The sequence below is a fragment of the Notamacropus eugenii genome, chromosome 3, assembly GCF_028372415.1.
Source record: "Notamacropus eugenii isolate mMacEug1 chromosome 3, mMacEug1.pri_v2, whole genome shotgun sequence".
NCBI lineage: Eukaryota > Metazoa > Chordata > Mammalia > Diprotodontia > Macropodidae > Notamacropus > Notamacropus eugenii.
Window position 1 is genome coordinate 112,279,373 of NC_092874.1, and position 24,276 is coordinate 112,303,648.

General features: G+C 36.6%; 1 protein-coding gene across 2 annotated transcripts in view; it reads right to left on the reverse strand.

The window, feature by feature from the left end:
- Window positions 1–2,072: 2,072 nt before the first annotated feature.
- Window positions 2,073–24,276, reverse strand: part of CHRM2 (cholinergic receptor muscarinic 2) — a 201,496-nt gene continuing 179,292 nt past the window's right edge. For both annotated transcript variants that reach the window (XM_072652626.1, XM_072652627.1), the window contains one exon: window positions 2,073–8,111. In XM_072652626.1, coding sequence (XP_072508727.1) covers window positions 6,657–8,105 — 1,449 coding nt within the window. In that variant the 5' untranslated portion in view covers window positions 8,106–8,111 and the 3' untranslated portion in view covers window positions 2,073–6,656. The remainder of the gene's footprint in view (window positions 8,112–24,276) is intronic.

Genomic DNA, 24,276 nt, shown 5'->3' on the forward strand with positions numbered 1-24,276 from the left:
TCTAAGTAGGATAATGCCCTTGTGTAGTGATAAACTTAATTTAGAAAGAAGCACATTAAAAATTGCTTTTCTGAGGTCTATAAACTTCCCCAGGAATCAAAAATAATAAGACAGTGATATTTACTAGGCTTCAAACATTAACCCTTAGAGAGCTTTCTTGAAAATGATTTCATAATTGTGAGAAGCTTTTGCATGGAACATGAAATAGAGCCTTATATCACATCTTCTGTGTTCTTAGTACAAAATGTTTTTAGAGCTGAGGTTATAATATGTGAATTATAAATGTACATATGTATTTATAAGTATTGTAATTAGGCTTTCTGAGAATCTATGCATCTTTTTTGATTTCCTGACTCACTCTCTTGTGTATGTGTATTTACTTGAATGGAAGAGAGTGTCTCCAAAAGTTAGTTATTGTAAAAGATATTTGTCAATAAATCCACAAGCCATCTTCTCAGTGACTATTTCTTGCATGCTCAGTTGGAAAAATGATCATTTTACCACCTCATGAAGCAGAAGAGAAACACGTATATCCTCCAGAGACATGGTTCTTCCTCAACAATAGCCGATTGCCTTATTTGTTCTCTCCACAGATATTACTACTTGTTCAGGTAGAACATTTGAACAATTGACACATTTCAATGGGAAAGCAGATTAAATCAATGGAAATCAGTACATACGAATAACCTCAGATATTATTTAGAAGTTACTTTATCAATAAGTTCTGAGGTATCATTACGCCAGTAATGTATATAGCTCATCTGTACACAGAGATTTGCAATTTACAAATCATCCCCTGTATAATGATTGTTACAAGTTGCATCATTTAAATTTTTACATACTGATAAAGACATTGATACCCAGGGATATTAAATGATTTTTCTCCAAATTGTGTTATGAATAAGTTGGGGAGATCCAACTCAAATCCAGGTCACTTGATTCAAAATCTAATGATGCCTCCAACTAATGTGTCACAATAGACTGTAGGACCATATGCAAGTATTCACTTTGTCTCTCTCTCTCTTTCTCTTTCCCCCTTTCTCCTTTCTTTTTTATTTTTTATGATTGGAATTCCAAAAATAATTATGAAATGCAAAAATGAGAGAAGAGATCATACCTTCTCCTCCCCCCTGCCCTTAATATTATTAGCTTACTAATGATGATGATTTGACTTGGCTATTTTATCATACTGATCAACTGACAACTTAGTCTTTCAGTGATAAAGAATATGTTAATTCCAGATAACTTTGGACATGTGTCTTGTGTAATGTCAGATGAGCTTTAGCGTTGAGTGGATTTGTAGGCCCCCTGAGTAGTTGGGTCTGAAAGGCTGTAGCAGGATATTTTGATGAAATTCCTGGACCTAAATTCTACCATTAGAAATCAAATCCTTTGGGTTTTAATAATGCTTTGGTCTTTATGCATTTCTTCCATTAAAGTACAAGTAGCCCCTGGGGGTGTATATGACATTTTAAGACCTTCATTGGTTATTACCTTAGCAAGAATTGGTTGTTCTGTTGCTAAGCAAAAAGTCCAGTGACAATGGTTCAATAATACGTGATTTTGGGTCAGTAGAAGGCCTAGGAGACAATTACTGAAGTGGAGGTGGGAGAGCACCAAGAAAACATCTCCTGTGTCATAATTTTACCATGGATAAATGTCAAATGCCTAATGTAAAGGTCTAATGTCAAACACAATCCAGAGTTAGAACTGACACTAGTGTCTAGTTCACTCCTCTTAGCCCAGTTTGGAGAGGCAGATTTATTGAATTCTTTTGAATTGTACTCTGGTATTTGTTCTATTTTTTTTTTTTTTTTTTTAGTGAGAGAACTTCTGAAAAAAAAACCCAAGAAAAACAAAAACAGAACTTTCCATTCCCTATTGAATCACAGGTTGCTTTCCCCTGATCATCGCTTATTTCAAGGGGAGCTAAAATGATTGTGAATGTTTTGTTTTACTTCCTCATTGTAGAATCAGATGTGAGATCAATACATGCAGTAGGTGGTGAACAGTGTTGATCACATAGGTGATCACCATGATTGTCAAAGACATATAAGCACAAAACAATAGCATTACATTTGTCTAGATCAGTAAAGGTTTATTTTTTTTTCTTCTAAGAGATATTTAAAATCAATGCCATGCTCTCTCAGATTATAAAACAGTTTTAATATAGGTAGAATTTTGGCCTTATTTAATGAACTGCCTTTCTTTAAAAACAAATACTCTTTTTAATAATGGATACATCAAAATCTACTTCAGCTACTTAAAAAGCAGATCAACACATCTCTTTATGCAATATGGACCATATGACATATTAAAATTGTGTGTACACATTGTATTCATATGCATACAGAAATATGTATATCTATTGTACATTTTATTAGTTCATGTATAGGGTATGTATGGTATGCATACAGCATATTCCAGTAGGGTAAAGTAATTATGCACACAATTCATGCTGTAGCGTGCACCCTTTTAAGATAAGCATATTTAAGAGGCCCAGTATTGTATGTACATGCTGAAAATACACTTTGCACAATTTGATCCAGCATTGTGTGCTCTCCTCCTCTATTTGTAACTTTAGTGCTATGCTTGTGGAAGGGAAGATTATTAAAGCAGAGGACAAGGATTAGCTGAATTGAACGAAGTACAATGAAAAGAAAGACGGTTAGTCCGAGTCTTTTTCTGCAAGAGCCTTGGTGTATGGCCTTACACATGGGGTCATCATTTTGAACTCTTGTCTCTGTGTTTCAACCCATACCAGCAACCCATCTTGGTTGACAAAAAGACAGGAAGTTGATGAAAAAACAACAAGACTGTACAGGACCTAAAACTAAATCCACTTCTATCTATTCTCAGTGTTTGACAAATTAGAGGCTATGGATTAACTCTTTAAAACTGAGATTTAACAAGAATATGGGTGAGATAAGAATTACAGGGAGAACATTCCCTCTTCAAATTTCAGGTGCCCTAAACAAAATCCATTTTATTTCTTTAGGTTAGTGTTTTGAGGCTAGGACAAATAGAAGTTAAAGGAAAAGTCAACTTTGTAAATATGTTTTCATATTCAGAAAAATAAAACTGTAACTCTGACAGAAAACAATGCATCCACTGAAAAACAGTTCCCATGAGCATAACTCAGTTCCTATTTCTAAACATTTTAATGTATTTGCTTCATTATGTTTCTTAAATTATCATATTATCCAACAAAATGGTAGAGATATATGGACACAAATTCTGATTCCTTCATATCTTGGAATTATTTCTTCCTCTTTTCCAAATTATTTCCAAAATATTCTAATTCTTGGAATTGATCAACTTAGTCTACTCTGTGGGAATTCAGAGAGGATAAAGGAGTCAGAAGGGATTGGCCTTGCCTGGTTTGGTCTGGGCTTCTAACATGCTAATTTCTCATAGATACACTGGACTCAATGGAGAGTAGCGGCTCCAGGAGATAATAAGTGAGTGTGAGTTTTCTTTAACAAAATGAGAATTTTTCATTATGATTTAGAAAATGGTAGATTCCTTTCTTCCAAGTTTTAGAGATCTCTGCGAATGGGTACATTCATGAACATTAAACAAATTATTTCAGTTAGCTTGTTTATGTTTCTCTCCAAAGCTCTCCATTTTGCGGGGTTTCCAACCCCATCCTCATCTTTTTATTTTTTCTGGCTCCATTTGGAGAAAAGCCTCAATCTGTCACTAACTCTCATGAAATGCCTGCTAATCTCCCTGTTAGCAAGATCAAACTCAAGAAAGCATGAATATCAACTCCAGTGGGAGTTGGGGGGATCTCAGGATCATGGATTTTGAACTACACAGGACTCTAGAATTTGTGTAGTTTAACACCATCATTTTATAGATGAGGAAATAGTAGACTAGAGATGCTAAGTGATTTATCCACAGTAACCCAGGTAGTACATGTAAAGAGGTATTGTGGGATAGTGGATAGAACAGTGAACTCAGAGCTAAGGAGACCTGGTTTTGGATCTTGCCACTAACATTACTAGTCAAATGATCGTGGGTCTTTTAATATCTTTGAGCCTCACTTTTCCTCAACTATCTAGCAAGGGCAATAATACCTATAATATATACCTCAAGGGTTGTTAAGAGGCACAAATGAGATAATGTAACTAATGTGTGAAAGGAATGAATGCCATTTATTAGTAAGTAATAATGTTGTACATTAAAACCTACAGGAAATCCAGCAGTCTTTCTGCTGAAACATACTGTGGAGGATCACAGGAAACATCTGAATCCAGGAGCGGCTGTCAGCATACTCAACAGATATCCAGAACCTTGAATCCTCAGTTTTTGAATGCAAAATTTTTCCATCATTTCATTCCCAATCAACCAAACTATTGCTTTGCAAAATCCAAGCAACTGATTCATTTGTGTGTATGTGTGTTTTTTAAATTTCATCCTTTAGTTGTTCATAGATGCATCGTCAACAAACTGAAGAAGAGAATGAAAGTTTGACTTCGAAACATTATGGTGATATAAACTACATGAATTAAATGTTTGCATCTATACACATCAAACAGTTTTCTTTTTCAAAAAAAGTTGATCTCAATCTAACAGGTAGTTACTTTGGAAAGCTCAATTTAGTCAAGTAATGAAATTGTTTTCTATTTGTTATTGTTTCTGTTGCTTAAAAATTACATTTGAACTGATTAGCGTACGTAGTTAAGAGTCTCAAAAATAAGTCGTCTTGTATTTTACCTGGTGTCCTATGCTACACATGGGTGATTCATCATCATCCTGTTAGGAGCTACAGTTACCATGGTTTGATGTATTCAAAAAAATATGAAACAGCAACATTCAACACTAAGTATATATCTTAAAATGGAAACTTTTCTGTAATTTAAAAGGCTATACTTCCAAAGTTTGGTTTGAAAAACTATCATACAAGATGTAAGGAAAAGCGTTGGGAATTAAGTTCACACTAGGCTAATGAGAGTCAACACAAAGGAAAATATATTTGAATTAGCATACAGCAATTCTGATAGGAGGGCTCTCCTATCAGAAACTCTGGACAATGAAATTCCTGCTGAGCCTTTGCTTATGTCAGGAGCTATGGGGATGGTGAGAAGATGGAACAGGAAATCCTACGTACGTTCATTTATTAGATTCTTCTGAGTTCACCCTGTCCTCAGTTTGATTATAATCTATATTATCAACACAAAGACTGTAATTATTGTTTGGTCAGAAGGACTGGGTAGCTGATTTAATGTAGAAGAAATGGCTGGTTTGAGCAGGTTTGATATGCTTCTAGGTTGACTAGAATGGAATTTGTCTTTTCTATGGGCCAAATCAAAATATCTATCTCATTCTGTGTTTTAATTTAACAAACAGATACTCCAACTCTATTTAATGTACCGACAGGCATTGGCAGACAAGAAGGAATTTAGAAATATTTTATTCTTAGGTTGGAACCAGGAGAGATTTGAGGCAGCCATGTTAAGCCAGTTTAGGAGAAAGTGGAGTCTTCTTCATGACTGACAGCAACAAAGAACTCATCTTTTTATAGGTTAAGCTTTCTCATGTCAGGCAGATCCTGAACAGGATGTTTATATCTATTGGAAATAGTCTTCTCTTGCTCTATCCTCAATTTCCCCTATCTATTTCCTCATTTCTAAAATGATTTGGTCTCTTTTTGGGATTTCCAACCAAACTGCCTGGTGACTAATTTGATGAAACCCTTCATTTTGCAGATGGCTTTGATTCTCCATCCTGCCTTGGACAGGTTTTTTTAAAAACAAAATTAGAAGCTAATTGAGATGAAATCCAGCTCAATAGGAGATATTACACATAAGAGCTCAAAGAAATTAAAGTTCCATTAACTGTTACCTCAAGAGAGTCCAAAAGGTACAGTGAGTAGCAAGGAGCCCCCATATTCATGCCCATGCCTGTGTGGTTAAGCTCAATGAAAACTCTGTAGGGGCATCCCTACTGGGATAGAGATACAATCAGAGAGCAGAGCAACACAGTACTCTGATGGCATAGCAAAATAAAGATGTTTGCCTCCTCCCTTTTTAGCTTCCTTTTGGAGAAGTGAAACATGTAGGGACAGATAAATGCACATATGTTACATTATAGTTTTCCACATAAGACCTTGACAAAGTCATCATATCAGCTTGATGCTTTGAAGATCATCTGCACAATATGATATCACTATCCCATCGTCTTTCTCTTCTACTTCTTAATATATTATTTATATATTTAGTGTCTAATTTCCAATAAAAGTCACTATGTATTGTATATTATCCTCATATAGACACATAGAAACAAATAATCCAAATTAAATTAAAATAAAAGCAAGATTTGATTGCTATTGTACAGGAACAGACAAAACTATTGACATGAAAGCCTTTCTATATGCTGTCAGGAAACAGGGAATATTGATTTAAATCCATATCTTCCACTGATTCCTTCCCCTTCCTCATTGCTCTTGGATTGCAAAGACTTTTTAAAGTGCAGTTCTCCATAGGGAGAGCAAAGGCCCCATCATGAGTATCTTCACTGCTTTCCTTGATTAAACATTTCATAGTGATCATGTAAAGTGCTATGGCATAGTTTTAAAAATTGGGAATTGGTTTTCCCCTTCTAGCCTCTTGACTAATCCCTTCGTTTCCCTTTCTTATCTTTGATCCTCTTTACCTCGTGGCTCCTATGTTCTTGTAATTACACATGAGAAGGTGTTTAAAGGTTTTCTTGAAGGTGGCATTGCATAGCGCATAGCAAGCAGGGTTGATGGTGCTGTTGATGTAACAGAGCCAGTAGCCAATTGTCCATACTGTATTGGGAACACAGGTTGAACAGAAGGTGTTTATAAGCACCATGACATTGTATGGGGTCCAGGTGACGATGAAAGCCAGTAGGATAGCCAAAATAGTCCTGGTCACTTTCTTTTCCCTGGAAGGAGGAGGTTTCTTTTTTGCAGGCTGCTTCGTCATCTTCACGATCTTGCGGGCAACGATATTTTGTTTCTCCTCTCCATTCTGTCCTGAAGGACCAACAATCTCTACAGTGGTATTGGTGGGAGCACAGCAGTCACCCTTCTGGGTCTTGGTGACAATTTTGATGCATGTCAGCTTGGAATTCTCTTCTTTGGAATGACCCTGGGAGGTGGAAACTGTGTTTTCCTCTCTGGTTATATCATCTTCTTTAATATTAGAAGCCACAGCACTGACAGAGGTGGAATCATTGGAACTCTCTTTCTCCTCCCCTTGAATACAGTTTTCAGTCACTACATCTCTGGTGGCTTTGCCATTCTGGATTTTGTTATGCTCCAGCCCATCATCGCTGGTAGGGACATTGTTGTTGTTTGGCTTCACAATCCTGCCTTGGACCAGACTTGGAGAGACTGGATCCTGGTTTGCCACAGCTTCTTTTTTGTCCTTTTTTATCCTGCTCTTGCTGGCTCGGGATATGTGCCAATACAAGACTGACATGATGATCACAGGCAAGTAGAAGGCGGCAATGGCTGTGCCAAAGGTGACAGCAGCATTGGAGAAAAATTGAATGTAGCACTCTCCATCCTTCACAGTCCTTACCCCTACAATGAATTGCCAGAAGAGAATGGCAGGTGCCCACAGTACGAAGGAGAGGACCCAGGCAGCTGCAATCATCATGCCTGCCATTTTAGTGGTCCTCTTCACTGGATAGGTTAGTGGTTTGGTGACACAAAAGTACCTGTCAAAGCTGATGATGAGAAGGTTCATAACAGAGGCATTGCTGACAACATAGTCCAAGGCTAGCCAGAGGTCACACACCACAGGCCCCAAAGGCCAGTAGCCAATCACAATGTAGAGAGTATATAAGTTCATGGAGAAGGCGCCTATGATGAGGTCAGCACATGCCAAGCTGAACAAAAAGTAGTTGTTGACAGTCTGGAGGTGGCGATTGACTTTAATGGAGACCATGACCAGGATATTTCCAATGGTGGTGACCAAACTGAGCGATCCTGCTACCAATACAATGAATATCACTTCTACTGTTTTATATGGACTTGCAAGAACCATTCCATTGTTTGTGGAGTTTGGGCTTGTTGAATTATTCATTTTGGGTTTCTCTGATAAGGAGCCAGGTGTCCAATTGACCATTTAAACCTGTAGAAAAATGGGAAAAAAAGGAGTGGATATCATGAGAAAGAGATTTTAATCAATATGGACAGAAAGTTCCTTTCCCCTTTCTACTGTATTTGCATCTTCCCCTACTTCCCCAACATCCACTGTAAAATAAAGTAAAGTAAAAGGGCAAGATTTTAATATGGGAAATAGCCAATTCATTAACTCAACTCAGTTAACATTTAATTAGGATCTCCTGTGTATAAGAAATTGTGATAGGTGCTGAGAATTCAAATGTGAAAACAAAATAGGCCTTACCTTATATTCTATTTCATGGGAGTTGGAGAGGGACATATAACACATATGTAAGTAATTGCAAAATAATGCTATGTAGTTTCAAGGGAGAAAAAATGCTCATACATGGAGAGCTTAAGAAAAGTCTTATGTAGGAGATAGAACCTGCTATGACCTTTTAATCAAGCTAGGTAAACTAAGTACAGGTGAGCAAGAGATATGGGAGGGGGGTGACTCTTGAGTAAAGCCAAAGAAAAAGGAAATGGAATGTCATGTATGGGCAACACCTAGAAGGTCAATACAGTTACAATAGAAATATGCGAAGGAAGAGTAAGAAGACATATATGACACATATGTTAGGTTATGAAAGAATTTGGAAGCAGATTGAGAAGGGAATTAATTGCCAGGCTAATGGGAAATAAACAAAGACAGACATAGTTATTTGAGGCCCAACTTGATTATTGGCCTATATGGATATATGCCTAGGTAAAGAAATAATAACCCAAGTCATTGAGAACAAGTAAAAGACTGAAAATCAAATGAAAGCAGCTCTTGCAGAAGTTGGATAAAGGAAGGTCATTGTGAGTATTCCATTAGCTTGTTCACCAGTTTAGCTCAGAAAATTAATGGAGCAAATACTTGGAGAAAAGTTTTCTAAATATCTTAAGATTTACAGAACGAAAAAATGAAACGTGATAACAGTAATAAAAGATGAAGTAATATAATTGTAACGTTCTTAGCATTCTGCTTGAATAGGTCCATAGCACCTATCTTCTAACTAGTTCTCAGCATTCTGTCGTAATAAGAAGTCAGTTTTAATTGGCTTTCATCTGAAAATTGTCATCCATAGTGAAATATGCTTAAAAGATGATCCATGGACTGGATGCCCTGCTGAGCCATTGAAATTTAATCACCATAAACTTTCTTTGACTAAATCACATGGTTACCTTTAATCTAAAAGGTTTTGTTTTTGGAAATTTTCTTTGGGGATTAATGCATAAGCTGTAATTAAACTTAGAATCATAGAATTCTAATGCTAGAGGGACCTTGGAGATTATCCAGTCCAGACATCTCATTTTACAGATGAGGAGTTGGAGGCGCAAAGAATAACACAGTTAGTATGCTTTACAGTTTTCAAAGCTCTTTTACATCAATTACTGCATTTGATCCTCAAAGTTACCTTGGAAGGTAGAAGAGCTGCTATTCTTATCCTTTTCTTTTTTGGTAAGTTTGGAAATTGAGGCTCAGAAAAGTTAATTAACTTGAGCAAACTCACACACTTAGTAAAACACAGGGCCAGGACCAAATCTCATGTCTTTTGACTTGTAATGTTTTTGTTTCTCCTTCACCATGCTGTGTCTCTGTTTCTTTGAAGGATTATAATTAGTCTAAAAGGGAGAGTATGGTAGTATTGGGAACCTGGCTAATAATGAGATATAACAAGAGGAAGCGTGGAATGATCCCTCTTTCAGGAACTATGTCAAGAAAATGTGTAGTATTTTTATGTAATCATTTACATAATTGGTTGGTTTTATTTCCACTGAATTGTTATATAAAAATACTTGCTTAGAAACATTGATGCTGCGTGGAAAACAATCAAAAATTTCTTTTGGAAACAAATACTAGTATCTGAATATTATTTTTTTTTTGTCTTCATGTGAGATTAGCAGTAAACATTCTGGTATTTTTGGACTGTTCCTCTTCCCTTGGGTATATAAAAAAGGCTTCTTTCCTTTTTCAAATCCCCCTCCACTTTATTTATGCATTAATAAAAGTTATATATATATATACATATATATATATGTACATATATATCTTTACCCATTTGGCATTTTGTGTTCTCAATTAATGAATAAGAAATTAGTCCATACCATTAACTTTTATTATTATTATTATTAATTTTAGTATTAATTTAGGATTTGGGGAAGAGCAACTAATGTAGGCAGAATTTTAATATTGGTGGAGTTTGTCTTTGGTAACTTTTATATAGTGTTTAGCATAATACTAGCTCATATTTCTTCATAACAACCTTGTGAGTCAGATAATACAAGTATTATTACTCTCATTATATGTATAAAGAAACTACGGTTGAGAGACTTTATATGATTTGCTTCATCCTCTGTAGTTCATAATGAATGCAGCCTAGATTTCAACCTTTCACTTTAATGACTCCAAGTATAAGACTTTTCCTTTATGACACAATGACTCTTAATTTCCCCTCTCTCTTGGTCATGTCACTGAAATTTCTTCCACTATGTGTGCTGAATTTACTCGACACCTGAACTGTGCTTACACCCTTCTGGTAGTAGTCAATGTGCTGGCCATATGTCTGTCTCCCCTATCTATTTTCTAAGTAGGTGATGGCTGGATAATCTGATCAAGGAATTGTTCCTATTAGGTATTCTCTATGGTAGAATTATGGAATATCAAATTTGAAAAGAAGCTCTTAGTCCATTTTAACAAAGACCATATGAAGAAAGTGTTTTAATAAAAAATAATGGTCACATTGGTGGGTTGTTAGACACTGAGCCAAGCCAACAAGAAAAATGTATTTTGGATCAGGAAATAACAATGACTCAACCTGGTATAGTAGAAAGAGTCCTGTTTCTGCATCCTGACTCCAATACTTAATTAGATATGTGTGTGATCATCGGTCAGTGACTGTACTTCTCTGAACCTCAGTTTTCAGTATTATAAATGTAGATAAAATTTCTGTTCCTTATTTGTATTACTTATATTAAAGATTATTGTGAGAAAAGTTGTCCGTAAGTATAGTAAGCATACTTACTATACTTAGGAGACTCTCAGGAGATTTGACTTAAGTCATATATTTAGGACAGGGCTAGACTTGTCGGTATCCATACTATGTCTAAAGATTATCAAGAAATCTTTCATTGGAATAATGGGTGGCAAATTTCTTTCTTTCCTCCCTTGTATCCTATCTTAAAACAACTACTTTCATTTCCTCTTATGTACATGTACATCTCGTTCTACAGTCAGCTTCTGTATTCCATCATATCTTTCTCCCTATAAATATCTTATTCATTGATATCCTTCATGTGGTTGTCTTTAGCACTCTGTTGTTATCTTAAGATATAAATAGCCTGTTCAATCAATAAATATTTAGTAAGCGCCTACTATGTGCCAGACACTGTGGTGAGCCCAGGAGGTATAACAGAGGCAAAAAGTGCCCTTAAGGACTGACAATGGAATAGAGGAGACAACAAACAAATATGTACATGTATACACACACACACACACACACACACACACATATATATGTATACACTATAGATAGGATAAACAAGGAATAATTAGGAAGAGTTGGGAAAGGCTTCCTCTAGAAAATGGAGTTTTAGTTGGGGCTTAAAGGGATCCAGGAAACAGCCTTGTGATAGATAGAGATTCATGTACACATGTATTAGATATTCATCTATATAGAATTCAGTGCTTTTCAAACCAATAACTGAAATCACCAATCTGTTATTCTACAGCTATAGTTGTCATTTTCTGAAGCTCTGTCCTTTTCTATTGTTCTCCATCCTTTTCTCACTGTTCCACTATTTCTTCACTTCTCTTCAGGTTTCTTAACACCACTCTAGGGCCATGTTATTGCTTAGGCTAATCAACACATCTTCAACTCTGTCTTTAAATAATTTCACAGTCTCTACTCTGATAAATAAAATTTGGGGCTTTTCAGATTCATTTTTCCATGCAAAAGTTTCTTAGCCCCTTGTCTTAACTGTGTTACAATGAATGAATTCCATTTCTCTCTCTCTCTCTCTCTCTCTCTCTATTTATCTACCTATCTACCTACCTATCTACCCATCTCCTACCTATCTTATATGTTCATCTGGCTATCCTGCACAGAGAGGAAGATGGCTACCCCTCTCTTAACTTAGGATTCTTATGTAAGTCAGATAAAAGTCTATATAGAATCATTATGAGAATATACAATTCAGTATTGGGAGATGCTCTAAACATTAACCAGTCACCACCACAAGAAGAGATACTGCCTTTCATGGGAACCTTTCCTCCACTGAGACTATAAGATAGGTAGGTAACAGGGGATAGTTAGAGTATTTTGATCCTAATCTTTAGCCCAAGAAGTCTTGAATCTCCCCATCAAACAAACCTGTTACATACCCTGGAACTCCATCTTCCAGGGCTCAAGTGGTAGCTTGACTAATGGGGTTTAAATAATTGTTTATTCTTTTCTACCATCTACTGTCAGTGCAGCAACCATTAAAATGCTATAGAAATCTTTTTATAATGTTCTTTTTTTCTGCTTGAATGTAGGCTAATTCCTACTCTTTCTGAATGTAGAGGAAGCACTGAATATAGGTCTCTGCTTTGCTCTGACAGCATATTCTATTGTAACCTAATATAGTAGATAGCATGGTTTTGACAAGTACCTTAACCTATCTGAATCTTGGTTTCATTAAGTCTAAAATGAGTATCTTAGACAAAATGGTTTCTAGAGTCTATGCTGGCTCAAACATTCTAAAACTTCAGGATGCTGTGAATTCTTTCTCAAACTATGTGGCAACTCTATTCTATTTTGTGTATATGTTAAATGTGGACAATGAATGAACCTTTCTCAATATCCCTTTTGAAAATTTTTCCCAGCATTTTTGTAATTCAATACACACAACCCTAAACACTATTATATTAGAACAAACATCTCTAAACTTTCTCATACGCAGATCTGACCACAGAACACCATAATCAAACATATTTAACAAGTCCTTATTACTTCTAGGATTAAATATAAACTCCTTTTTCTGGCATTTATAACTCCCTGTGATATAACTCCACCTTTTTTTCTCTAATATCTGATCTCTAGTATATATCACCCACCTTCACCTCTCTCTCCATTTCCAGTTGTTCCTTGTACATAGCCTCACATCTCTATGCCTTTGTAGAAGTGTTCCTTGTGTCTGGAAAGCCTTCCCTCTTCACCTCTGCCTTTTATAATTCCTAACTTCCTTAGAATCACAGGTTGAATGGATACCTTTGACACAAAGCCTTCCATGAATCCTTTAAAGCAACAGTTCTCGTTCTAAAGTCCACAGAGGACATATGGATGTATTTCAGGTATCTATGACCTGGGGTGGGAAAAAATACATCTTGATTTTTACTAACCTTTGGTTTCCTTTCATAATCCTATATAATCATATCCTATTTTATGCATTTAAATGTTCCAAGAAGAAGTACGTCCAGACTACCAAAGCAGTCTAAACTGAAACTAAAGAAAAAACAAAGGATAAGAACTCTTGGTCTAGAGATTAGTTTTTTCTTGAGGTTACTTTGACTCTATTTCCTTCTCTGTGCACTTGTTTAATTACCCCATTCCACTCCAAACTTCCTGGGAGTAGAGACTACTTCTTTTCTGCCTTTGTTTCCTCTGCACTAAGCACAGTGCATTACAAAAAGGCACTTCATAGTTTGATTGGAATTCATAAATTGATTGGAATAATCATGGTGATATTTTAATCCATAAGCAACTGAATTAAGAGCCCCCATATTTTCTTCCTATGACCAAATATACTTTGGAGTCTGTTCTGGTTACTATTCCAAGATCTCTTCTCTCTTTAATATGGATCATAGACCAATGCTTATGGAGACTAAGCATCATGCTGAGGCCATACAGCTTGGGGAGAAGGGAATAAACATTTGTGAAAGACCAACTACGTTCCAGGAACTCTGCTAAGTACTTTGAAAATGTCTCATTTCATCCTCATAACAACCCTGATAGGTAGGTACTATTATTGTCCTTATTTTACTGTCGAGGAAACTGAAACAAACAGAGATTAAGTGACTTATCCTGAGTCACACAGCTTATAAGTATCTGAGGCTGGATTTTAACTCAGGTCTTTATAACTCCAGTGCTGTATCCACTGTGACACCTAGGTGTATCAGTTAGCATCTAGCCAAAGTAAGATGAGAGCCTTGGTTTCCTGGCTCCCATCCCAATGCCTTTTCCTTTTCCAATATACCATACCAACTACTCCATATCTCATATTTACCTGGAGCTTTGTTGAAAAAAATAAGCTTTTACCTACTTTATCTCACTTTATCCTCGCAAAAACCCTGTGAGGTATATGGGAAATATATATCATTAACTATATTTTGCAAATGCTTACATGGAACCTTGCGGAATAAAAGGTTTTTGGCAAAGTTCACATAATGATGTTAAGAAAGGGAGCAGGACTGGTATCCAAGGCTTTGTCCATTACATTACATTGATCTTCCTACATTGTTTCCATCTAACTAGAATATAAATTAGAAGCACAAGATAATGCTACTCTTCTGGTCCTTTTATACCGGCACTTCTTTAACTGTAAGTAGTTTCCTATCCTCAAATATCTTCCAACCATCTTTTCACAACTCAGTTCCTTTCCTACTGAGCCTGAAATTCTGATGTTTAGAATTATTTCCCCTAGGTTAGACAACAAAGGAAAGGACATTGCTTCTAGGTCACAATTTATTGCTTTTGACCAAAATCGGTTGTGTGATTTACAAGAGGAAAAAGCAGGTATAGTGTGATCTTCAGAGGAAGTTACAGAGAAAGAATGAGTTTCTGAGGATGAAAATCAGTGACACTTCAGAGGCACAAGCATTCCATAAAAGGAATCAGCAGACCAGCACCTCACTGGGTTGATTTCATGTTAGTGTATAAAATTGCTTTGACCATGAGCCTTGAAGCAGCTATTACCAACTTTGTTGTAGTAGTAGTAGTAGTAATTTACGTTTTCCAGAACTGATCCTGGGAAATAGCTACTTAGAATTACTACTCCCTCCTCAGAACTATTCAGTGAGGGCCTTGATATAGATTTGATTGGAAAGAGAAGTCCCTTTTGGATACCTGCAAACATTGTCTAAAGAAAACACTAATTAAAATTTACATGCTATCTGGCATCAGATCTTTGACACATTTAAGAATATTAGCTTGACTTCTTGAATTTAGAATTTTCATTCTAAAAGGCTTAGAAATGATAGAGGGCAGCTAGGTGGCACAGTGGATAGAGTAATGGCCCTGGAGTCAGGAAGATGCATGTTCATGAGTTCAAATCCAGCTTTAGACAACATCTAGTTATATGACTCCGGGCCAGTCACTTAATGTCATTTGCTTCAATTCCTTATTTGTAAGATGAGCTGGAGTAGGAAATGGTAAATCACTCAAGTATCTCTACCAAAAAAGATCCCAAAAGAAGACAAAAACCAAATACCCAAATGGGTGTCACAGAGAGTCTGATGCATCTGAAATGATTGGACAAGACCAACAACAGGAATAGGAAGGGGAAAACAAGGAACAACTACACAGGAATAGGAAGGGGTAAACAAGGAACAACTACACTGGGGATTGAGGAGTGGATGGGAGCCAGAGAGGGTATCTTAAGAGTGACGAGGTACCTGGATGAAGGGAAGAAACAGGAAAGGGAAGAAAACCCCAAAATAAGAAACATATTAAAGGCAAAATATTCATTTCAGTGAACAATTCTGCCTAAAGTAGCTTAGAGAGGAGGTCAACTTGAAGTCTTTTCTATTGACATTTATATAACATTCATTCCTGTTTGGTGATTTTTAGTACCTAGGAGTTCAACCCAACTATATAATGGAAAAAAAAGTCAGATAAAGATTGATCATCATGTAGACTTTGATAGCCATTAAATCTTTTGGTTTATATGTTTCCTAACAATTGTCATGTAAAATGTTGCTTTATAGAAAAATAAGTGTGAATGTGTGCTTTATTTGATCTATTTCAGGATGCATGACAAAGTAAGAGCATCCTCATGGGGTTATACAATCAATAGGCACTACTATTTACCTAGGATTACTACATAAATTGCAGATTTTGTGTCTAAGAAGGAATGATAATGAACTTCCACAGGATTGTTGTTTTTCTATTTCTAATTTCTAGGAAACAGAGGATGTCCTGCATAGATAATCTAATAGCGAGGTAAGATAAGCTTTGATAAATGAGGACAACTGGTTTTTAGTAAACTAACCCCTGTGTGTTTTTCACAAGACATGAATGTATGAGGATTCAGTTCAATTAAATAATAATCTATTATTAAACATTTACAATGTATCAGATACTGGAGAGACAAAGAAAAAATAAATGCAGAAAGTCCTGCCCTTAAGAACCTTACATTCTACTGAGGTGATGAGAGCTGATGATTGAAGAAAATAGCAAAGTACCTGAAAGAAGGACTGTGATCTACTGGGGAAAATTCAAATAGTAGCAGCAAAGACAGAATAAGATTGAAATTCTTTAGTTCTTGAAGGATGGATTGTATAATGATTTTATTGATAGTACTTCATCCTCTAAAATTATGAAAAGGGAGAAAGTCCTGTCTCTCATAAAACATACTCTTTTTTTAGCGACAAAATTTAGAAACAACCTATCTGCTCAGGAATATGAGAAAACTCAATAAATTATGATATAGTAATGTAATCGAATGTGATGATGCCATAAAAATGATAAATAGGAAGCATGTAAAGAAATATGGAAGGATTTCTATGAGTTGGGGCAAGAACAAATGAGAATAAGAAATGCATACACATTGATTATAAAAGTATAAAAAAGAAAATGAAATATGAAGAAAGAAAACCAAACCAAAATTGATGGAATTTCAGACAGTCCTAGAAAGGGATGCAGAATCAAAATACTGTCTTTGCTTGTTTATTCTTTTAGAATTAATTTGATTCCTTTTTTTTCAGTGTTTGGTGAAGTGGGGGAATAGAGGTGCCATGTAACAGTTGGCCTCTTATTTTTTAAGCTTGATAGATTACTTGTCCTTGATGATTCTTGTTAGACTTCTAATCAAACTTTTTTTAAGAACAGGATGAAATAATTGTGACTTGGTATTTGTAGCAAGTGAGAATCAAAATGAAATAAATGGACTTTCAACCCTATACCAAAATGAAAGCTTTCTTGGGAGAAAAAATATCAGTTACTAATTATATAATCTATTTTATATTTCTTTAATAGATCTAATATTCTAATTTGTCTATACATCAATTTCAGGATTCCCATTTGCCTGGAAACATTATTACTGCTTATGTTTCAGTGGCTTGGAGATTACTCCTAATTCAAGGGACTGATGTCACCTGGACATTACTGTTGCTGGATGGGAACAAGGAGGGACTAAATTTCCCTCCCAGTCCTCTTTGTCTCTTTCTCTCTGATTGTCTCTTTTCTCTCTGTCACACACACACACGCACACACACACACACAAAAATTCCTTGTTCCTGTTTCTCTAACAGGAACATTAATAATCACTGCTGAAGTACTTCATAGGGAAATTATAAAGAAAAATGAGTATCTACAAAAGGCCTCTGGCATCCTCAGAAGAAATGTTTCATATAAAAAGATATTGTTATTATTATCTTAATAACACTGCTTGCTTACATTAGCATGGATGCTACAAATCACTAATTATATTTTGTCTCATTTTATGATGTTTAATGGCCTGGACAAAGAGTTCCCGACTGGGGCCAAAGAGATAGTCTAGCTCTGATAGCTGAAGGTGCTTTGACTACAACTATGAGTATTAAGAATCCAGCTGCTGTCTCTCTGGGGGTTTTAAACAAATTCTGACTATTTTTCCCCATTCTTTTCCTTTGTGAGATCATGGCCAAATTCACAAGGGGGAAAGAACAGAGCCATCTCCCCTTGGGTGACAGTATCGTAGAGAAAGTCTTTCTCTCCACAGCACTCCTCTTGTCTGCTGTCCCTGTACTTCTTCAGAGTCTTTCTCCATTACTAATTCACTTAGCTCTCATTTGCCAGTCCCTCACTGTGTCCTTCTCCTCCTATGACTTGCCTTCCTAGTACCCTTCCCCCTTGGAGTTCAGAATTTGATAATCATCAACAATCATTTAGGAACACAGCCTGACTCTTTAGAGAATGGTCCACCTGCTTCTGATACGGATGCACTAAAATTGAACCATCCATTTCATAAATCCTTTTATAATCCCTGACTAACCAGACAAGTGATTTTGCCCAAGGTGCAAGAACCTCCTGCTCTGGTAAATAGGCATTGGTATGCCTCAGTTTGAAGGGGGCATTTAGAATTTGTTCTACCTTGCCCTTAAGTTCCTAAATACAATACCAAGAGTAGAGTATAGTGAGTGTTGCGCTTTTCATCGCCTCCGCTAGGATTGTAGGGAATCATCTCTGTTTCTAAGGGACCCACCTAGGCATTGAATTGATAGCATTGACTGTATACTGAACTCTGTACTAAGTCCTGCTAAACAAGAGAGGGGTGAGAGAAGAAGAGGGAGATGGAAAGGAAATAGAAGTCACATTTCTGACCTGAAAGGAAATTTTAATCTAGCTAAGAAGGCTAAATATACTTATAATTTGTGAATTTATCAAGGTGAGCACTTCTACCAAAGCAACACATAATCTTGACCTCATCTTGAAGCTACTAAGTTTCAGTGCTGGATCATTCCTGTCTCTAAATCCAGCATATTTTCAATGCAATACTATGTTTTCTCTTTGAAAGTCTAAAGTTGAAAACGAATGCCAGATGTGGTGGTATACATATACAATCCATGCTAATAGTTGGGACTGAAGCTGGTGGAACTCTGAAGCACTAATTGTAGAGCTGGTATCAGTATAAAGCTTTCGCTAAGTCTGGCATCAATACAATAGATCCCTGGGAAGTGGGAGTCACGGTTTTGTGGTCTGCCTAAGAATCCTAAAGAGATTTGAATTTGACTGGGTCAGAAAAAGAGCTTGTTAGAGCTATTTTGAGGATCAACAGTTAGGTTAGGTTGATGAGTGGTCACTACACTTCCCTCTGGGCAAGATGGGGAGAAGAAAGAGAGAAGGAAATACAGAAAGGAGAGAGAGAGAGAGAGAGAGAGAGAGAGAGAGAGAGAGAGAGAGAGAGAGAGAGAGAGAGAGAGAGAGAGAAGGAAGAAAGAAAAAGAGAAAGAAAAAGAGAGAGAATGAAGGAAAGGAGAGAAAGAAAGAAGGGAAGGAAGGAAAGAAAGAAAGAAAAAAAGAGAGAGAAGAGAAAAGAGCAGACCAAAAAGAAGATGAGAGTGCCATTCCAATACTTAGTTTTAAATCAATTTTTGAAGGAAGTGAAAAAAAATTGGAAAGATTAGTAAAGATTTTTTCATACAGGGAACCAGAACATATTGTAGACTGTCTGGACAGTATTAGAAACTAGCAAAGAAGAAAGGAATATACAGAGCATGGACCTGATGACAGGGCATAGATGATGTCAAAGACAGAGGTAGAAGTGGCTGAGGCAGTATCTTTGGACCTGATTTCAAAGGAAGTACAAATGAGGAAGGCAAAGAGCTCCATCAGTTCTTATGATGTGAGAAACACAAGTGTTTTTCTAGTCTTTATTAATATGTAAACACACAAACACGTGCACATACACTCCCCTCAGTTGTCAAAAATAACAGTTCTCACTGACAAGAGAACAACCTCCCACTCTCTACACCTGCCAAGTTACTCTCTCTCTCTCTCTCTCTCTCTCTCTCTCTCTCTCTCTCTCTCTCTCTCTCCTTTTTCTTCAAAATGGGGCTCAAATACTCTATCCTTTGGGAAAACTTTTCTGATCCACAGAGAAGATGGTGGGTAAGGCAATATCAATCAGTCCAGTAACCTCATCTTCACTACTCTCTCCTGTTGCTGATTCACCATTACTCTGCCCTCTAACTTCCAGTTCTGGTACATGCTGCAAAAACAACATACGCAGGTTTAAGGAAATAAGCCTTCCACCTACTTTTCATTGGTATCAATCATTCAATGAATGGATGAATCAGCAATGTTAAAGCAAATGGCACTCCAGTATCTTTGCCAAGAAAATCCTCAATGGGGTCACAAAGAGTTGGACACAACTGACAAAGAACAGGAATAAGAACAAACTCAATCAATCAACAACTATTTTAAGTGCCTGTGCCAGGCCCTGTGCTAAGTGCTGAGGATACAAAAAGAAGCCAAAGACTATCTCTGCTCTCCAGGAGCTTATAATCTAATGGGGGACACAACAAACAAATACACACAAATGAGTTGCACAGTATACATAGGAAGTAATTTAGAAGTGGAAGGCACTGGAATTAAGAGGCCTTAGGAAAGATATTCCATAGAAAATAGGATTTTAGTTGGGACTTAAAGGAAGCCAGGGAATCCAGTTTCTAGAGGTGAGGAGGGAGAGAGTTCCAGGCATGGGAACATGGCCTAAGAAAATGCCTGGAGCGAAGAGATCAAATGTCTTGTTGTGGAATAGCCAATGTAACTGGATCAAAGAGCATGTCTGTGGGGGTAAGCTGCAAGAATACTTTGAAGGTAAGAAGGTGCTAGGTTATGAAGGTCTTTGAATACCAAACTGAGGATTTTTATTTGATTCTGGAGGCAATAGGAAGTCACCCAAGTTTAATGAGTAGTAGAGATGAGAGCCCTAGGGGTCTAGGGGGATGGTATTGCCTTTAATACTAATGGGGAAGCTAAGAATGGGAGGGTGCTTAAGGGAAAAGAGAATGAGTTCCACTTTAGACAAGTTGTGTTTAAGATGTCTAGAGAACAACTTAGTGTTCAGGAGCCCTGAAAGTCGATTGAAAACATTGCATTAAAACAGGATGCATAATGTTGGGGCTGTTCAGTGTCTTAAACTTTTAAGGTCATTGAGATATTTCAAAATATTTACAGGATCACTGAATTTGAAATGTGGAAGGAACTTCAGATATTTAGACCAAGCAATACCTGAAAGGAATTCTACTACATGTCCTATAGGTAGTAATGTAGTATACCTGAAAGCTTCTAAGGAGGGAAAATTGAGAGCTGTCAGAAATAGCTCATTCCACTCCAGGACAGCTATAACTGTCTGGAAGTTCTTCTGAGCACCAAGCTGGACTTTGATCTTTGTAATTTCCACAGTCTATTAAATAAATAGGTTGGGGAAGATGAAGATGAAGAAGAAGAAGGAGAAGAAGAAGCAGAAGAAGAAGTAGAAGAAGGAGGAGGAGAAGAAAAAGGAGAAGAAGGAGAAGAAAAAGAAGGAGAAGAAGAAGGATTGAAGGAAGAAATGCCATCATCTGTTAGCTAAAGTTCTAGTAATGAGCCCTTCTGAACTTCTAGGATAGTGAACAAAATGCTGACATTGGGTGTGCATTGGAAAGCTTCTTTGCTTGACAGAACTTTTAAGAGCTTTGCTTCCATATTGTAATCTGTAGGATTTTTCATGCTACAGTGAAATATCAGAGTAGGCCTTTGAGGGAAGTAAAATTTCATTGACCAAATAGTGAGCTTTAGAGGGAAAGCCCACTATCTAAATATCATTAAATTTTTTGAAAATTAACAGGGCAAAAACATCGTTTTTACAGGAAGACAAGGCATCGAGGAGAAATAAAAATAATCTTTAACAATAAGATTTGTTTTAAAATATTCATAATATTATAATATAATAATATTATATATTCATAAAATTATTTTAAAGTTTCAAGGTAGGTTTCAATCAGTCTGTGTTTCTTTAATGACTTGGGATGTGGTAGATTTATTGAGTGCGCTTGCTGTTTTAATTTAATTTTTTCTTTCTCTTTCCTCTCTATAAAGTTGGCTTACTGGTAGTTTAATAGCCTCAAATTTGATCATTTAGGGCTTTAAATGAAGTAACCTGAATAAAATGTGCACAAGAATTGAGCTTCACTATGACTTGGAAAAATTTCCCCAGGGGAAAAGCTGTCTTGGTGATTTTAGAGTAGTTGCTTAATTTTGAAGATATCTCTCTAAGTCAACCTAACCATAGATCCAGTTCAGATGATGATAATGACAACAATAACATATGTAACACTTTTCTCACAGGGTTGTTGTAATGATCAAATGAGATAATTCATTTAAAGTGCCTTATATAAATGGCAGTTATTTTTTATTAGGTATAGCGTACACATCTTTGTTTCATAGATGGGGAAACTGAGGATCAGATAAATTAGGTGATTTGCTCAAGGTGATACAGTGAATAAGAGCAGTTCAGAGCTGCACCTCAAACTCAAGTCTTCTGCCCTACAAGCTATAAGTCTATAGTCCTCTATGATTTTAAGACCAGTGAAATTTCCATCACATCCTACATTTGCTATTGTGCATCTATGGATAGTTAACTGTGGTGTATCTGAAGGATAAGACTATCCATGAGAAAGTGCCAAATATAAGGTATCAGAAAGAATGTAAGAAATCTTAAACCCTGGCTCTTTCCTTTTCAAAGCTCTAGGTAATGTTTTCTAGCACTTTAACCTCATACAGATGACTTTGCCAGTGAAAGTTTTTCTTCCCTTTCTTTTACTTTAAAAAAGTATCATTCTCCAATTCTGCCTACCCTACCATCCCAAAAGAGTTGCTCCATCTTTCACTACTCTAGTTCTTTTTATACTGGCTTTCCCCCAACTAGGTTGAAAGGAGTGGAAGAATTAATTTTTTTTGATTTATTCCCTTAGAACAATAAGGTAATCCAGTCAACAAAATGTCAACTTGGGGAGGTCTTTAAGAAGAGACTTAGCTTTAATAAATCATTTTAATCTCCTTGAAGGCAGAGATTCTTTTTCACATTTGCTTTGTTTCCACTAGTATTTATTGAAGTATAAAATAAATGTTGTTGTTCAGTTGTTTCAGTCAGTTGTGTCTGACTCTTTGTGACCACAGTTTGGAGTTTTCTTGGCAAAGATATTGGAATGGTTTGTCATTTTCTTCTCCAGTTCATTTTACAGATGAGAAAACTGAGGCAAACAGGCTTAAGTAACTTGCCCAATGTCACACAGTTATTAAGTATCTGAGATTGAATTTGATTTTATGAAGATGACTCTTCCTGGATTCCAAGGCCAATGCTCAGTCTACTCTACTACCAGATGCTTAGAAATGCATAGTGATGATTTATAAATTGGCATTGTAAAGCAACATAGAGATATATTCTGACTTAGCCTCTCATCCTTTATCTTTTTTGGGGGGAAGTGATGGGATTAGGCAGTGCTCTAGGTCCAAAATTTCAAAATGTGGTGAATTCTGTTATGGAGGAGATTCCTTCCTATGTGATGTTCAAAAGCTACCTAGTTAATTCTCAAAGACTAAGCCTTATTCTGAATCTCAGGAACTGAACAACAATAGGTCCCTGCCCAAGCACCACTTAATGGCTAATTTGGGGCCTTCCTGGCTCAGAGTGAATGAATGCAAATGGTGACTGTTTCTCTTTTGGTCAGTCACTCTGAAGGTCTTTCCCTGCCAGTTTGATTTGGTTTTTTTTTGTTTTTTTGTTTTTTTTTGATTAAAGGGGCCATCCCTTGATTCACTTCTTAAAGAGGCCTATTCACTGAAGGGGTGTTACCTCACTCAGAGGAAGCACTTAAAAAGACCTTAGTTTAAAAAGGTCAGGGTCTCCCATTGCATCCTGGGCCATCTCCAGTCATCCTAATCAATATCTGGCCATTGGATTCAGATGACTCTGGAGGAGAAAGTGAGTCTGGTGACCTTGCGCAGCCCTCCCTCACTCAAGTCAAAGTCAATTAATTGCAAGTCATGTAGTCACCTCCCTGATGTCACCGCCCTCTTCGAGAATGAAGGACAAACCGCAATCTGTGAGTGGTCCGAACTGCCTGAATGGGCACCCAGATGGCCAGTTCCAGTTGGGAGACTCCTCTCCTCTCCTCTTCTCTCCTCTCCATACTTTACTATTTTACAAATATCTTCATTTTAGGTAATTTTATTTGTCTTTTTCTATCATCTAGTGCTCACTGAAACCTAGATTTCTTCTCAAGATACACATTTCTCTCGCCTTTCTCAAGGCTAGTTCTTCCTCCTATATCTTCCATATCTAAGTGTACACATACCCATATTCACCCATCCACACCCATATCCACACCCATCCTCACAATTCACCCTCTTAACCCCCACACACGC